At 41.6% G+C, this 18,270-nt stretch overlaps 1 protein-coding gene across 1 annotated transcript in view; it reads right to left on the bottom strand.

Annotated features, from left to right (window-relative positions):
- Positions 1 to 264: 264 nt before the first annotated feature.
- The window catches only part of RCOR1 (REST corepressor 1), an 81,807-nt gene continuing 63,801 nt past the window's right edge, over positions 265 to 18,270 (bottom strand). The window contains exons 6-12 of the mRNA XM_059473847.1: positions 16,947 to 17,065; positions 13,481 to 13,559; positions 8,817 to 9,011; positions 7,749 to 7,826; positions 7,526 to 7,583; positions 6,761 to 6,990; positions 265 to 4,626 (exon numbers count right to left, since the gene is read on the bottom strand). Coding sequence (XP_059329830.1) covers positions 4,585 to 4,626; positions 6,761 to 6,990; positions 7,526 to 7,583; positions 7,749 to 7,826; positions 8,817 to 9,011; positions 13,481 to 13,559; positions 16,947 to 17,065 — 801 coding nt within the window. The 3' untranslated portion in view covers positions 265 to 4,584. The remainder of the gene's footprint in view (positions 4,627 to 6,760; positions 6,991 to 7,525; positions 7,584 to 7,748; positions 7,827 to 8,816; positions 9,012 to 13,480; positions 13,560 to 16,946; positions 17,066 to 18,270) is intronic.

Raw genomic sequence — 18,270 nt, 5'->3', positions numbered from 1 at the left:
TTTGAGGGCAAGTGTTGCCTTTTCCTATGAATTTAAATGTGTTTATTTCATGTGAAAGATGACAATCTTGTTAACTTGTACAGCCAAGTGCTTTGTACATGAAGCAAAGAGGCAGCAGTTTATTCTTCAGGTCTTCCTTATCTGAGGGATGACACTGTCAGGAAAGGGAAAACCCTTTTTGTTATCTCCTGACCAAAATCTGAAAGGTAGGGGGTCAGTTACACATCCGAACCACATTTTACATCAATAACATTTTACTACATATTTTATTACATCAATGGCTTGAAAAAATTTTATTTGATGTCAGCAAACATTGGAAATCATAGAAAAATGAATTATGTAGAATTTCACAAAGGAATTTACCCCACTATAATTCCTCATACAGTAAAATAATCCAAAACCAAATGTTACTTTTCAGTGGCTAAGCAATTTTATAATGCTATGAACATTCATCACAGTAAGTGTGCTGAATAATAGAAAACAGGCAAAAAAGACATTTAAAATATTACTTACAACAGCATTATTACAACATACTTTCTTTAAAATCCCAACGAGTATTTCATCACTTCAAAAGCTATACAGCATTTCCATTATATTTGCAAACTTAACCTTATACATCTTTTAAAATCTTGAAAAAACTTCTTTTAAGCAATCTATAAGCAGTTAACAAAATTGATAAAATCTACATAATGGAATACTATACACTCCAGTATAAATTTTATTTTAGGAGAATATGAATGTAAACACTCATTATTATACAACATGCATAGACTATACTGACCTTCCATCTTCTGAACTGTAACTTTCACTGCAATTGTGCTTTACTATCAACAGGAAAAGCTGCATTAATCCAGGGAGTGGCAGAAAGTATTTGCTTTAGGGGCATTGCACAAGATCACTAGATTTTGACTTACTGAAGACAAGCTGGAGCTAATAAAATATTTTTTCTCCTTTTTTTTTGGAAAATATCAGCCCACTCATCGCTGAATGGGCTATGTACAAATTCATACCAATTTGAAAAATAAATGCATTATCAAAAAAAATCTCCTATGATATTTTTGCATTTCATTGACTTGGAGATTTTGTTCACAAATCCAGTGATCAAGTTAGTGTAATGCACTGTTTGGCTCATATTTGGTGTGCAAGAATACCAACAGAATATTAGCGAATTCATAGAATAAAAACTGAAATTTAAAGTGACAATGAGCATATTTTAATACATAATGTTTCTGATGTATTTGTACAGGAAAGAAAAATGTTTGTCAGGACATTGCTTTAAGAGAGAGTAAGAGTTTCACTCTTATTTTAACTATTAAAAAAGTGTTCTAGTGGATATTTATGGGGTCTTCCTGGTTGCAAACTTGTAAAAATATATTAAGAAACCATTATCCCCATAGGTATTAAATATATTGAGACACAACCATTGTGGTTGCACTACCAGGTATGGCTACTACGGTCTTAAGCATCTGATTGTACATTGTTGCTTTACTGTTAAGCACAACTGAGGCATGTATTTTTTTCCCTTGGTTATAAGATTATATTACAAAAATTGATCACTGTTTCAAACCAGTTAAACACGAATATTCAAGTAACAAGGTTGTTTTAATGGATAAGTGAAAAAAGAAGTTACCTAGCACTTTACACAACTACATAAAAATTAAATAGAACAAATGAAATTTGTTTATGCATATGCAATACACTTTTATATCTTTAAGATTTCTAAAACTAAAACTTAAACTATCATTTTCTTTAACGATACCATATTTTGCACAATAACTTATACTTAGGAGAAATAATTTCCCATTTTCCACAAAATATATATAATTATGACATTCACATCGATAGTTTAAGAAACAAAATTTAAGTGAATATTCTTATTTTATGCAGTTATCTTTGTGGACCCTTCTAGTCAGAATGCAACCAGTTGATGTATCTAATGCTTGACCCATTTAACAAAAGAAAAAGAGGGTCTTCACTTAAACAAGGTCAAACCATTTCAAAAGCTAAAATGATTTTATCGCATTTAAAAACATAGTTCAAGAGAATGTAAAAAACTAAACGTTTAAAATACAGTGCTATTATATTGCATGTATCAACTACAATAAGATAGCAGTAAACTGAAAAATAATTAAACAACTTTTTTCTTCCTAATATCACAAATGATACACGTTTCCCCCTACCCCATGGGGATGAAGCCAAAACACAACTTTTCTGATAAGATGGACAGATTTGAGGGCAAAAAACCAATGAGAAGTCCTCACAGGTACCTAAGTCTCCAGCAGAAGCCTGTCCTGATGAGCTCCCCCAGCTGGGATGCAAGCTCCCACACCAGTGAGGACCTGTCTGCATGCATTGGTACCAGCAGGAGGTTTAATATTCAATACCAGAGTGTTTCTAAAGAGCAGCATTGCTTTACACCACAACTGTAACTGGATTCACAGTGCTATTTGCCCGGTCTTTATTCCTAATTCACACTGGCTAACTCCTAGCATTCCTTCCCACAAGAGACTCCCAGCTCCAACCGGCACAGGTCTGAAGGAACATCTGAGCCACCAGAGCTGCCAGGTCACAGCAGCAGCTAGGCAATACAGAGGATAGGGAACAGCTCCCTTCCAGCCTCCCATCACCTCAGAGGATCTCTCTGGAGCTACTAGAATGGAACTGCTCAGAAACAGCTGCCAAGTGGCTCAAAGGGCCCTTTTGGGGCTCCACACTCTAACCTGCCCTAGGAAATCCCTACCTGCGCTGTGCCTGTGTGTTGCTGCCCAGTTTCTGACATGGAACTTTCCTCCAAGGCTAAGACCAACCTCAGTGCCACAAAAGGCCACCTCCCCTGCCTTTCCTGGGGCTGTGACCACACCGCAGGAGGTGTCAGAGCCAGCTCTGTTGCCCAGCTGACATCAGCCTGCCCTGCTCAGGTACAAAGGGAAAAGCCATCACAGCACACAGCACAGCCCAGCAGCCAAACCTCAGCACCAAGTCCAGGGCCTGGCCCTGAGCTTTATCAACCTCAGCTGCAGGCCAGGCCACAGGCTAGCTCATTTCAAGTTGTGTAAGAATGGTGCTGTACATCACTGTGTGCCATCTTGGCTTCAATCCTCTGTAGAGGAAGAGAGGCAAGGAAGGTCCTTTTCTCCACCTGCAAAGACACCTGGTGGTTTCTTCCAACATCATTAAATTAACCATTTTTAAATGCTTTGTGACTAGTGTTATTTTGCAGCTTTCCCCTGGACAAGAAGTAATACTGCTGCTTCTAGCTTCCCTGGACACTGCTCAGCAGGCAGCAACCACCCTGTTCAAGGTGCAAAGTCCTCCTACGGGACTTGCAAGAATAGCTCCAGTTCAAGCCAGCTAGACAGGCCACGGCATGGGCCATCCGAGCAGAGGGCTGGGATTTGAAAGCTGCATGCACCAAGTATTTGGAAAAGCACCTCTTAGATTTGAAATTGCATATTTTGGTTCAGAACATGAAAGCGATGTGTGCTTCAGAAGGGTTAAAATGGCCAATGAAAATTAACCCAGTTCTTCTCCATTACACTTGCAAGAAACCAAAAACTCCTGAAGGTTGAATTTTGTGCTCCAACCCTCATCCAGACTTCCAGTGGGAGAAGCAGTTGGATGTCTTTGGCAAACAGCGCTCTGAAGAGGAATGAGACACTGGGACAGAAAGTGATCTATGGTAGCCAAATGCAAAAAGGCACATATTCCCCAAAAGGAGAGGCACCAGAGAAAGTTGTTTTGACTTAATCCCACAGATGATCAGGAAAAAGAAAGTTGTGTAGCACTCACTTAACAAGTTACAATGCAAATGCTGATGCCAGGGGTTAAATAGCGTATCAAACAGTTTCAGGTTAAGTATTCCCTTTTGCACTAAATAAAAGCCATTAAAATATACAGGAATAAAATGCTCAATTAGGGAGCTTTCTATGAAGCAAGAACACACAAATACAGTGGAAAAAATTGCACAAACCAGAAGTGTAATGAGTTACATCTACAACCTTGGACTGACCAAATCTTAGAAATAACATTTCCTATCACTTTGCATTATGCATGATTGCTTGCTAACATGTCCTGTCACTGCAGAACAAACCTGCCACGGCTGGCATGTGCACAGGCCCCTCCTTTATAGAAAGCTCACTAATCATAGTGTCATCGTAAGAATACACAGGAAGCGGAGACCACGAGGCCATGCAGCAATACATACTTATACCCTAAGGACCAAGTGTTATAAGAACTCCTAACGTGTAGAGTTACTGTGGGGCTGCTAAGGAGCTCCTTGTTTTGCAGGTTGGTCAAAATTTATAGACAGGTGTTACTGGTTTTAGAAGTCCCCATGCTTAAGCATGACGTTGGTGAAATGGAGAGCTGAGCTACCTGGGTGCTTTTGAAAGAAAGTGGAGGCAGTATGGAGGAATGAGGGGAGATTAAGGCAGATGTAGCACAGGACTGGAAGCGTTTGCCTTTTTTTTGGTAATAGCTGCTTGTCCACAGATATGATGCAGATGGCTGTCTGAGGTTTGCTAATACCTGATATCCTGGATAACACAGTAGTCAACACAAATTGTTCTAGGCTACAGCACCTTCTCACGAAGCAGATGCATATCTGACATCAAGAACAGAAGTAGCCTGGAGGGAAGGGGAGAGAAAAAGCAGACATTTAGTTTAAAATGAATACACATAGGCTTTCTAGCATCTGCAAATTTCAGCCCAAATCTATGGTACTGACAGTGACAAAACATACAACCCTGCCACATGGGGGGAATTCCAACAGCTTTCACTGGGATTTGTTGTTGGGAAACTGAACACATACAAATTAAGACTAGAGTTGATGCTGCTTTAAAACCAACTGCCTCAACTCCCCCCTGCAAATAAAAGGAACTACGGCCCCTTGCTATGGCAAAGCCCAAAGCCCTCACAAGTCTGATGAACCTTTCAGGAGAGGCTGGTGGCCAGACAGCCAAGGCATGCCAGGGAAGAAAGCACCCACGGGATTTCAGTGTTAGGCCAGCAGAGCCTTCTGGCTACTGCTGAATCCACCTGACTTGACCAGACACTGCCTGTCCCAGTGCCCCCAAGAGCAGGCACCAGCCATGCAGCACTGCACAAGGAGGAACCAGGAACCCTGTCCCAGCCCATGCAGGTCACTTTTGTCACAACCCCAGTGATGTTTCACCTTGGCCCCAGAACCACTGAGCCAGACACCCAGTCAGCACTTGGCTTATGCCACCTCTGAAGGCAGGAGCTCCACATTCACAGCTTCTTTTGGTCTGGTTCCCACCACTCAGCACTTGATCTGCTCCAGAGTGGGCACCTTCCATCACTAATCTCAGGATCACACTTGTTGCTCTAGTTGTCATTTTACCAGACCTTGCTGCCATGCCTTCACTCTCCCAACTCATTTGGGATCCTCATTGCTCCAGTATCCACCCACCTGGCCACACCAGCCCACTCCAGCTCCTTCTGAAGCCATTGCTTCCCTATGTCAAGTGAAATTCCCCTTTTTTGACCTCAGCTTTCAGAAGCAAGGATGTATCTGAAGCTAGGAAGAATTCCAGAGGGCCCAGAGAAGAAAAGCTCTGCATTATCAACATATAATTCTACAGGACACAGGAAAAGACAGTAGCAAGAGCCACATATCTTTCAAATTGGTGGCTATGTACTAGCACCAATGCTGGTTTGCTCCATCTCTCAATTCTGGAAGAATGGAACAATTTCACTCACACACACCAGTGAAGGCAAGTGTTCTGAGTTTGGTTTTGTCCATTTGTCATACCTTTGGACTTAGTTCCCAAATGTAAGCAACTTTGAATTGCATGTTATTAGGTTTTGTGAAGCAGTGAAGTTCTGCTTTTTAAATGTCTGAAGGACAATGAATGTCCAAGTGATGCAGCCCTAATCAGAGCAACAAAAATATACAGCACACTGAGAAGTCTTTACCCCATGCTCAACCAAAATTTGCCTTATGCTGTTGACTGTGCTTGCATTTACAATGCACAGTTTTTTCACCAAGTCGTCTTTTAAATTAGGCCAAAGGAAGTCCTTGATCAGACTTTTTAACACACAAACCTCTACCATGGTTTTCTTCTACAAGACTAAGTATTAACCTTTATTTTTAATACTGAATTTTTGTAACTAACTTCCATACTTAAACATCCTACAGTCTCTTTGTTAATTTCAAACCCACATGGCCTTTGGAAAAGTGTTAACTCTGAACCTCCATCAAGAACAGGCTGTTCCTAAAATTTGCCTTTACAGAAACAGCTGTAAACTTAAGGAAACTTTGCCTTTAGGCAACTCCAGAGTGAAGTTCCATGCACTCACGTTGCTTATAGCTTTCTTCCCTTCATTTGAGTGAAACCACTCACCAAAAATTAAAGAGCAAGCTTTGGCTTAGAAGATTCTATGATCAAACCTAGCCAAACCTAGAAGAGCTGGGAGAACTGAGTGCAGGGAAAAAATCCAAAATTAAGATGCATGGGGCTTCAGCAGAAAGAGGTATTAAAACATCTATGTTCTGATGAGATACACATACTGTCTGAGGGCTGCAAATTTAATGTTCTCCTTCCACTTTCATACAAGCCTGGATCTCCCAATTCCCCAAATCAGTACTGGAATTGTATACCCAGATGAAGTAAAATATGCACTGACTGAAAGTTGACAAAAATGGCTTTTGCAAAGACTATATATATAAATACACACACACATCTATCTGAACTGAGCTCAGATTGGGAATTTGATGTGACTTTTAAATTGGATTTACCTCATCTTCCTCTTCAGACATTTTAGTGGAATTATCAGGAGATTTTACAGGCTTCTGGCTATTGGTTCCATTTGTCTCCTCTTTGCCATGCTCTGCCTCCCACTCCTGTAGGACTTCATCTATGTTGAAACGACGTCGATAATTTACAAAAAAGTTCTTCACTTGCACCACAGATTTGTTTCCAATCACATCAGAGATTGCCTGAAAGTCTCGGCCATATTTCCTGATTGCTAAAAGCAACAAAAACAAAAGCAGTGAGTTATTTCCATAAAGACCACAAATCAGGCTCAAGTCACAGCATAAGGATCCAAAGCTGAAGTTCTGTCAAGGTTTCAAACCTTCTTCAGATTAATGCAGAATAAAAAAAAGTCTAAACTGGGAAAGAGACACAGTTAAAACCAGTGCTGGAGAAGAGAATAGAGGTGTAGTAAAAGATGGGTGGAATCAAATGTAAGGCCTGTTTAAATCTGCCTGTACTGCTTGAAAAGTTACACAAAGATGACAGCAGTGACTCCAGCTGAGTTTCACTTTCTGAAAGCTTGGACAGGCAGACACTATGTCCCAACATTCACATGATGCCATTTATGTTGCTCAGGGAGGAGAAGGAGGAATATTGTATCCCTGTTCAAGTACATTCTTTGGGCATTAGTACATGGCAGTGTCCAAGTCCTCCTTCCTTACCTTCTGAAGAGAAACTCAGCTCTGAAATGAACCAGGGTTTTGACTACCAACAACTGAAGTACAAATAAACTTGTAGTGCCATACCTTGTACAGCAAGAAGCTGCTCATCTGTGGTCCAACGTGCATTAAATTTCTGGACGACCTAGACAGCAACAGCAACAAAAATTAGGTAACTTCATTTATATACTTTCACTTGTATCTGAGCTCATAAAAACCTCTCAAAAGTGCAACAAGGAATTCACTGTTAGTTAAAGTATATTATTAGCATTTATCTTCACAATTAACAAAGGTCAGAAAATTATCTCACCTCTGGAAGTCTGTATTGTTCTATACCACCTTCAAGCTTTTCTTTGAGCGCGCTGTTTGTCTGTTTGATATTCTGAATCTGAAAAGAAAGTTTCATCCCTTTAAGAAGAATTTTAAAAAAAAATCTTTGGACAAGCCCTTTTCCAGCAGCCTTGGCAGGAACCTCAAAAGCTCAGCCTTCCAGTTTTTGTCACAGCCTGCCCTTTCCAAAAAGAAAGTTTGCTATATTGGAATAATGTACAGCAGGAGCAGCTGGCAAATCAGGAGATCCCATTTAATTTATTCTCTGCTGTCTACAAGTTATTTGAAGCAAGAACTGTCCCAACTTCCAGGTCTGTATAAAGCCCAGCATAAGAAGACCAAACCCATCTGCAGCAAGTAATGAATCAAAGACTGCTAAAGAGTTCAGCTTCTCCCGGAGTGCCGGAAAAAGGCTTCAGGCCAAAATACCAATTCTATTAACTTCAATAAAGAGCTTGAGACAGATCTCTGCTTTAGAAACAGCAAAATGCTCAGATCTAGGCGATAAACTCATGTAGCAAACCTGTATTTACTCACAGATATTTGAAAAACATTTGTTTAAAAGGCAGATCCATCAAGGAAGCAAAAGGTACATAAGGAATCTGTATGATACCTGTCTAGGAAAGACTAAGCCAAACAAATTTGCAGCTTCTGAAAGTACCAAATGAAAAGGCAAAAGAAAGAGCTGCTGCAGTTGGAAATTGCATACTGCTGAAACCAATGCCACCTGAGGAAAGTCACAATTAAAACTGTAGAAGGAATTCTGAACTGCAAGAAAAGCTAGGGGCCAACAAATGTTCCTTCGAGTCCCTGCTATGAACTTTCCCTTGTTTTACTTCAGGTCAAAAGTAGGCTTGCCCACGGAACTAAAACCTGAGAGATGTAAAACCCAGAGCTGCATTCAGAGCACAAGGACAGTAGCTTGTCAATTAAGGCATGTAGCATTGTGCATCATCACTGCCAAGCTCCAAGTTTCTGCCAGCTTTGCAGACTGCACCAGGCAGTGCCAGCAAACCCAGCAGTGACTCCTGTGCCATCCCGCTCGTACCTGCCGCTTGATTGAGACCAACTCCATGTCCAGTTGTCTGAGTACAGTGGTAGCAGCTGTGGCATTGGCAGAAACAGCCTCCACATCTTCCTGGGAAAGGAACATTCCTTTGGGAGGTTTCCTCTTTGCTCTGTTCTTGGCCTGTGTACTGTGCTTCTCCTTCTTCACCTGAGGGACAGTTTCAGCAGGTGGCACCTGGCAAACAGCAGTCAGTCATTTTACAAAATCAAGTATCTTTAGAGATCCCTTCCAGCTCAAACCATTCTGTGACACTGATTTTTAGCCACATCAAAGGCTGGAGAACAACAATGTCAGTATGCAGACAGGAGGACATTTTTGCTTTCAGTGGCATGTCATACAAACAGTCTTATACAAATCTCTCCTTTCCTTTAGCAGCTTTCAGTGTTTACAGAGATACTGTGGTTGCCTTCTCTACCCATTCTCATTTTGGGAGACAGATGCCCAATTTTGCATTTGTTAAATGTTCTGGTTATTTTCAAACCTCCAAAACCCTTCTTCTTGTTTTCATCATCAGATCTGGACACACCACCAAGAAGGAAACAAAGTGAAGTGTGGAAACAGAAAGAACATAACTAAAATACTTTACTGAGAGTTGTTTTACTACCTGACAGAGACAGGAAGGAATAAATCAAATTTATTTAAAGGCAAAGGATAAAGGAGTGAGGTGACAACAGTGTAATTCTTAGACTGTTACACCATTTCTTGGAAGCCAGGTTTTCTTGCATAGCATTTGAATATCAACTGTTCCATCAAAATGGTGCAGTTTTACCTAAAATAAATGTTAAGTCTTTTTTTGAAAAAGGAGTATTTCACAAAGCACTTCCTATTTTTATCCTTTATGTCTAAAGCAAAGACAGGTAGATTAGCCAGGACACTTACTACAGATCCTTCAAGAGCAAAGCTGATTCTAAGATAGCAAACCCATTTCTTCCTGAAGTTACACTCAACAATCAACTCATACCTAAGATTTTTTACCCAGTGACTGGAGCCTGGCCAAGAACACAGAACAGAGGGGTGGCAAGGAGAGAAAAAGCAGAGGGGAGGCATTACATGTGAATCCTCTGCTTGATTACTGCAAGCTTTAAACACATTGGCTTCACTTGGTGCTATTGTTTTCCTCCTAATTTGCAGCTACATACAGTTTCTACACAGTTTGTGGCATTTGCCCATTAGCATTGAATGCTTGCCTTTGAAACCACATGAAGCTGAGCACCAAACCCAAGTATGAAGTTCTGACTCCCAAAGGACTCCAGCACAGCTGCCATGAATAAAAGCTTTCACCCTCCTCATGGGCACAATGGCCAGAGCCCCACAGCAGCAGCAGCAGTAGTGTGGACAGTTGCCTGCTCTCAACCTTTTTCTTCCATCCACTGGTGCACAGTATTCCAGGAGATCTAATGCCTAGGGCAAGCCCAGAGGTAACTCTGGCCATTGCAGGAGGGATACCCTTATGTCCCTCACAGCAGGTGGTGAACAGGAGAAACCAGACTGGTTAGCTATGAACAAGTGAAGTAAGCTCTGCTCTCTGCTTCAGAAGGGAGCACTTTGATAACTGAGCCAGGTAAATTATTCAGCATGGACAGACATTTCAGATCCACTCATATTTCATCTACATACACTGCTTCCCAGGACTACACAGCAATGCCTCACTGCAGGTTCAGCCTGTCTGCTGACCAACAGGCAATGCCTGCAGTCCAAACATCCCAGAAGCTTCAACATTAAAGAAAAATGAAAGCAGTTTCAAATTACTGTTTTACACAGTTAAAAAAATGCAAAGCTCTTTTGTGTTGCAGACAAGAACCAGAGCTCCAGCAGAACAGTTTTTGACAGCTCCAAATGCCTCTAGGCCCCAGCAAAAATTGGAACATCTAGTCTGTCCTGGAAACTCTTCATTCCTGGCCACACACATTTCTCTTGAGAATTAAACCAATTTTTGAAAACCAGAGAGAATTAAAATGCAGGGATTTAGAAGGGATTTAGCAGTACTCCTGTTTATTTAGATATTGCCACTGCTATCCAGTGCACTTCAGTCTTACAAACTCCTTAATACAATGTTCCCTTCCTCAGATTTCACTGTGTAAAAAGAAGATAAAGGTATCTCAAGCTGCATAAAAACAGAGCATGAAGTAGGAGGCACTTCCAGGAACAAGGAAGATACAAAGGAAGCAGGTCTAGGTCATGACCTCAGTATTACAGAGTCAATATGCAAGGAAATCCAAACAGTTGCACTAACAATTAAATTTAAAAAAAGAACATTCTTCTTCCAATGATCCTCAAAAGAGGAAACAGATGAAAGATTTCAGATACTCTGAGAAATCCCAGTATTACCAACAGGTCTCAGAGCTGAAAAAACCATCTCTGCAGATCTGGGACAGGGAGGTTCCTTACAGTAAGAGTCCTGGGCTGCTGGCACATCACAGCCCCTGCATGTCTGACCACATCACTAAAGAAACCTAATGACCAAGGACAAACTTGTCCCCTCCTGGTTACCTGCTCTGTCTCTCAAGGCATTTCAATAAGCCCTAAATTCAGGTACTGTAGGATCAGAATCACTGAATCCTTAAGTTGGAGAAGACCTCCAAGATCACAGAGTCCAACCTTTGACCAAACACTCATCAACCAAACCACATCACTAAGTGCCACGTCCAGTCATTTCTTGAACACTTCCAGGGATGGTGACTCTGCTATGTTCCCAGGCAGCCCATTCCAGTGCTTGACAATCCTTTCAGTGAAAAAATTCTTCTTCATGTCCAACCTGAACCCTCCTTAAGGACGTTTTCTCTCATTGTATCCCTGGATGTCTGGGAGAAGAGACCAATCTCCACTTTGCTACAGCCTTTCAGGCAGCTGCAGAGAGAGATAGAGGTCTCTCCTGAGACTCCTCCTCTCCAGACTGAACAGGCACAGCTGAACTCTGAACAGGCTATGAAGGCTGTCAGCTCCATTTTCAGGACAATCCCTGTCCTGAAGAGTCCCCACAAGGCTGCCATCGCACACACAGCCAGACTCAATACACTGCATGAGTTTCAGATTGGTTCGAGTGCCATGGCCTGTACCAGTGTTACAAGGAGGGCACAAAGCCTCCTCCCACACTAACATTTTCTGCAAAAATATCTTGATGGTAGCTGTCCAAACCAGACATCTGATCTGTTTTGGCCTTACATGCAGCCAAGCTGGAGAAGAACTATCCTTCTCTCTTCTGCAGCAAGTTCAGGACATGTCAGCATTGGTTGGGAAATAATAAAGGGGGTTGAACAGAGTTCTTTTACAGATGAAAGCTTTTGAAGAGCTTACAGAAAAATCTTAACTGCAAATTCATTAAAATAATGGGAAATGAGACAATAGCATTATTTACAAAACACTATAGAGTTACAGTACACTGCTGGAACTTAGCCAAGTGAGAACCCTTCCTGAGTGTTACTGAGGCTTCTGAGAACTCAGTTTCTTGTAAGGATTAATACAAATGGCTTCACATCCACTCTGCCTCCAGGAAGACATCAGGAACATGCTGGTTCCATCAGTGGAAACAACAGCAAAACTTTCCTGGAAAGTCTAGAGAGCACCCTCACGTGGGTGAAGAGCAGATGGAAATGTGGTGATTTTTCAGTTATTTCCATGCAAAATTATTTGTTGGAGGAATTAACCTCACAGAGTGACTGACAAAACCATTACTCTAGAACCCTTTTTAGACTGTGTGGGATCATGTCTTTAAACACTTCTAGAGGGTTTTCCCTAAAGATAACCTTTAAAAAAATTAAGAAATAGAATGACCAGGAGAGAGAGACTGGGAGAGAAATCAGGCTAGAAGAAACCAGGAAAGGGAGCTAACTTCAAGGAAAGAAAGTCTTAATCATCTTCCTGTAACTCATACATTCAACCCACACTGCTGCTGAACAAGGTGTTTTTATTTAGTAACAGGTGACCTGCAGGTTAGGCACATGGAGATGAAGTATATGATCTCCTGCAGGGCATCACAGGCTGGGTTTTTATAACTGTTGTATTTGTGTAGCTATTTTCATCCAGAACTCTATGCCCACAGAAAATGAAGTACTTGAAGTGAAACACAAGTACTACATTTTGAGCTGATGTGACAACAGGTTAAGGTCACCCTGCCAGACAAAATTAACTAGGCACAAAGGCTTTCTCCCTTACTTTTCACCAATACAGCTGCAATCCTGGTGCTGGTGAAGTGACAAGGATTGCTGGGGATTTCAATACATCAGGAATGTACCTTAGAGTCTAACATGTATATAAACATTCTTCTGTTGGTCTACCTAGAACAAAAGGATGGATCCCCCCCTCCACCAAGCCATCTCCATAGGGGGATGTACTTCTACTCCATCTCCATGCAGTTAAGTTGATTTAAACCACTGAGGGTGGTTTAAGCTAACACAGAGAGAAGATAAAAGGGACTGGAAACAATCACATAGTACATTAGCATGGGATGGTGAAGTGTTAAATTTTCCCAGCTCTATCCATAACAACTTCTTTATCTATACTTGTCTTGATCTAAGAATAATTCTGAAGACAATTCTTTTCTTGTATGACAACTAGACAAAGTACTGAAGAAAATTAGATACTGTCACAAAGTAGCTAGTAAATAAACACTTTCATTTGTACAGGAGTAAGAAACAGAATTATACCTCCTTTTTGCTCTCCTTGTTTTGTTCAACTTCAATGTCAATAGGGTTATTTCCATTTGCTTCTTCCATTTCATCCTCACTGGAAGACAAAAGCAGACAGTACTGTATTAGTTTGTGAGGCTCTCTTTTTCTATAAACAGCATTCTAAAACAAAAGCATGAATGCCACAGCAAGCCCAAAAGCCTTCCCTAGTTTTCTTCCCAGGATGTGGGTTTTTTGGGGAGTTGGTGTTGATTTTATTTGGTATCAGTTCAAGTCAATGAATTCTAAATTCTGAGGATAGTGCATACAGGGACACTTCTCAGCAGTGTACTTAGGCAAAATAAATCTACACAAATGAAGGCAAGAAACATGAAATTAATTCCACAAGTTATCTTTGAAAGAACATGGGACACTAAGCATTTTTACTTTAGGCAAACTGAGACAGAAAGAAAGACTTAAAAATACAGCAAGTAGCTAAAACACAGATTCCATACAATTCCTTAATATTCAGCAAAACAGAGATGCACAAGATGAACTCCCTCAAGAACAAGCATAAACAATGCTTGGTTTTTCTTTTCTTTTTTTTTTTTTTTTCAGTGACAGCCTCACATTTTATTCTCCCCGGAAAAAGGAAAAGATGTTATCAGTTACAGAGTAATAATAGGCATGAAATTGAGGCCATATTGAAAGCAACCTTGGCACACCTGTACAGTCTGGTTTAGGTGGAATTTTAATCAGACATCAAATCAAATGTGTTTTCATGATTTAGAATTTTTCTAATGTACACAACCAAAGTAAATTGCATTGTCCATTTGAAATGATGCCCAGAAACAGAAGAAATAAGCTGATGTAATCAAAGCATCTTCATTAATCAAAAAAGAAATAAGCCTATTTTGTCATATCAAACTTCACAGTCTGTGCTGAGAAGCATCAGCTGGTGCAGATACGTCCCAGCTCCAGGGCAGGGCAGGGCTGTGCTCACAGGGAGCAGGAGGCAGCAGGCACAGCACGTGCTGCTGAGCTTGGCTGTGGCATCAGCTCTCACCTGGACACGTCCCTGCTGCAGCCACATCCCAAGGAGGAATGGGCTGCCAGCCTTCTCCACAAGAGCAGGCACTTGTACAAACCACTTCTGCTCTCCCAAGCCACCTGGCTCAGCAGCTGATTCACAATTTATTTTGGGTAATGATGATTCCAAGGAATCCACTCCCAAGCAGCCCCTCCCAGAGCTGCACACACAAAGTCCATCACATTTGTATGGGAACAGGTGCTGAATACCTGGTCCCAAATGCACTGAGAGCTGTGTTAGTGGCAATCTGAGGGGTTGGGGAATTTCCCTGCCTAGCCACAAAAGGGATATAGAGGTATTTGAGTGAGGTACCTCAGACTGCCTCTTCTCTTAACCCCATCTCTAAAAGAATTTCCTTGTGTTCTCAGCTAGGTTCAGATTTCAGCCTTTTCACAAGTCTTTGCTGTGCTGATAGTTTGTTCTTGTATTCTAGCAAGTCCCCTAGACATGAGCTGAATTAAAGCCCACCTCCTCATTTCTGCAGACACAGAATTTGCCATAACCAAAGAACACTTTTGAAGTTCTGCCAACACCAAATGGCACAGTACAACCTGAAAATCCAGGCACCCTAAACTCACCCAGAGTGGATCCCACACCCTGCATGGCTGCACTGACAAATCCTTTGAGGGTGCAGGGGTTTGACTAGTTTACATAATGGAGGGGAAGAACAGAAATCAAACATCAAGCTAAGTTTGGTGCTTAGCTTCCTGCAGATGTAAACCAAGTTAAGCATTCCCAATCCAGCTACCTTCCTCAAAGGTTACAAAATTACAGCACATGGCAGCCCATACAGTTCTTTCCCATTCACCAGATGGCCTGAGGTGCTACTTTTCCTAGCAAACAGCCATAGGTACTGAGAGGTATATTTCTAAATTCCAGTAATTTCATTTATGAGCACAGAACAAAAAGAGAGATGAGTATTAAAAGACCTTAAACTGCATGGTCCAAGACAAACACATACTCCATACAAAAAATCCCCCCCCCATCAATAACTTAGTGGGAAAGCTGAAGAACTAAACAAACAAAAAACCCCAACAACCAGGATGGGGAGAAGAAAAATAGACAGTCTTTGCAGAGAAGAGAAAATAATGGAAAAAGAGACTCAGGTCAAAGAAAGCCAACCAAATACTGGACAAGTTGGCTGTCAGTATTCTCCTGGCCCTGCCTGCTAAGTATTGCTGACCTAAAGGAGAGATGGGAGAGGTTGAGTGAGTCATTGGTGCAGCACAGCTCAACCCTAGAAACACTTTTCTTCCCCCTTCCCAAACAAGAGTTGCTCACATGCAGTGGACCCAGCAAACAGCCAACTGGGAAATGCAACAACCCCGCTGAGGGGAAAGGTGTTTGCAGAATTTTGCCCAATTATGTCAGAAGTCTTCCAAAGGCAGGCACACTTCAAATCTGGTTTGCAAATACATTCATTGCATTTTAGAGCAGGTTGAGAAGGTACCTGCATCAAGAAATTGGAGTTGCTGCTGTTCAGTGGTTGTTTTTGTCAGTCACCTGAAACCTCTGCATTTCTGAGGCTCTTTCAGCTCCAGAACTAGGTGAAGCCACCAAGTGACAATAACTGTACAGATACTTACACTGCTGACCTTCCTTCAAGGGCTTGCCTGGGTATCAGGGAGGGTGAGCTTGCAGAAAAGGCATGACTCAAGCTCATTTGCTAAATCTCAGTGTCTAATGACCTCCTGAACACCACCAGCCTCACCCAAAAGCCAAAGCACCCAGCACCACTCCCTGGAACAGCTCAGCCAGAGAGCTCATCCTAAGCTCCCCTGTGCTACCCTCTTCTCAGTCACTCAAAATCAGAGCCTTAACTTCATCTTTCTCAGAAAACAGTTTGGCCCAGCAGCCTTTTCTTGGTCACAGTTTTCTAAGATGCAGAAGAGGAAGGGTCTGTGTGTGTACAGGCACAGGCTCAGAGGGCTCCTGCACTGGAGCCTGTTTCCTGTAGCAGGTGCACGTTCTCACTCTGCTGAGCATCACATGGAGGAAATAAAGGCAGATTTCAGCTCTTTCATTAATTCCTTTTACTGTCCTGCTTATCAGCTTATCAGCTTTTCTGGTTCTGCTGACAACAGTGCCAATCAGATTGTAAACAGATTTAATTTCAATTTCCCAACCCTCAAGCAGTATCACAGAAAAAGTTCTAGAATGGTGGGACTGTAACCAGTGCACTGGAGGGCAATCAGGAATTGCAGTGTCAGAAAGGGAACACAGCTTACTGCCAAGTGCCTTTTGGCTTTAAGCAAAGCAAAACATAGCAGGGAAGAGGGGTGGGGAAAGGTGTGGTACCAGGAAACATTTTGGGGAAAATCCTGTAACTGGTTTCTTACAAGCTAACAGGAATTTCTGGGACAGACTAAAGAAATCAGTGTGTGCAATACAAGACCTTTCTGCTTGCAAACCTACCTTTCCTCACGTTCCCTTTTTTGCTTCCGAGCATGACGGTCCATCACACTGGTTTTAGTCCTTGTCTTCTTCCAGGAGTAGTAAAATTTCACCAGGCTGGCTATTGATTTGTCAGGAAGCTGTAAATTAAACATGTATCCTTTTATATGTTTATATGTAAAGTATCCCCAGAAGATACACATACAGTTGTTTTTCCAAGGAACATCTGACCTCTTGATATTGGATTCTCTCAAAGGCTCAAGCAAGGCAGTTCTGCAGCCTTTCCAAAAATGATCTATGGGGAGCATTTCAGGTTAGTGTCCTACTATTTAGGACATTAAGGTCTCCAAAGAGCATCTCAGCAAGCTTCCCTCACCAGTCAAGCAGCTGGTTCCCTCCAGAAAAGGGGAACACAGCAAGAGCAAATCTGAAATGAGGCCTCAAAAGCGAGGTAACAATTTTAAAGCCAGAACAGACCTAAAACAGACAGTTTTAAAGCCAACACAGACATATGTAAACAATCACAGAAACTGCTGAATTGCAAACATCCCAAGCATGTCTTTGATGTTTGGTTAAATAGGTTTATTCACACCATTCACATGACAAAGTCTATTCAAAGGTCTCAACAAAGGATATTTTCAAAAGGTGAAATGCTACTGTATGGTGAACTGAGAGTACAGGAAAATGGAAATTTTTTTTTGTCCTCTTACACAAATGCCATTACCTTGTAACTAAGAATGAAAAGTCTGCCTCCAAAAAGCACAGAACTACATTAAGACTAATTCTCTACTTTTGAGGCACTTTACAGGGATGCTCTTACACAGGACTTTTGAAAGGTGAAAGTCCAGTCTTTCCTGATGAATAAAACATGTTTTACTTAAGTGTCTGATTCAGTTTGAAGGGCAGAGCAGGTGAGGAGGAAAACAAAACACTGAGCAAGAGCCAGATCTCTTTCACTCAAACACTGCAGTTTAAGTCTTCACCTGAGACAAGCCTGGTTCTCAAACTGCAGACTGACTTTAGGTTCTAATAACAGATCACATCAGCACTCCCACTCTGGCTCACAGCTGCACACAGGCAGAAATCCACCTGGCAAAGCACAGGTGCTAAGTCAATATTGTGTTGCCAACAGCCATGCAACAGGCTGGTGTTCTGAAATTAAAAAGAGTTCCACAGAACCAACCCAGGGACAAGGCTGTTCATGACAAACATCCACTTGGCTATAAACCTGTACTAAGAGTGACAAAATATCAGAACCAGCTCTGGTAAATAATCTAAGTTGCCTTTCATTCTCTGGCTTTGGAGATTTCTCCCCTCAGTTCCAATCTGTAGGGGTGCTAATGGG

This window comes from Ammospiza nelsoni, chromosome 6, assembly GCF_027579445.1.
Source record: "Ammospiza nelsoni isolate bAmmNel1 chromosome 6, bAmmNel1.pri, whole genome shotgun sequence".
In the NCBI taxonomy this organism is placed as follows: Eukaryota; Metazoa; Chordata; class Aves; order Passeriformes; family Passerellidae; genus Ammospiza; species Ammospiza nelsoni.
The sequence above is the reverse complement of the archived record's forward strand: the minus strand, read 5'-3'. Positions and strand labels throughout refer to the sequence as shown.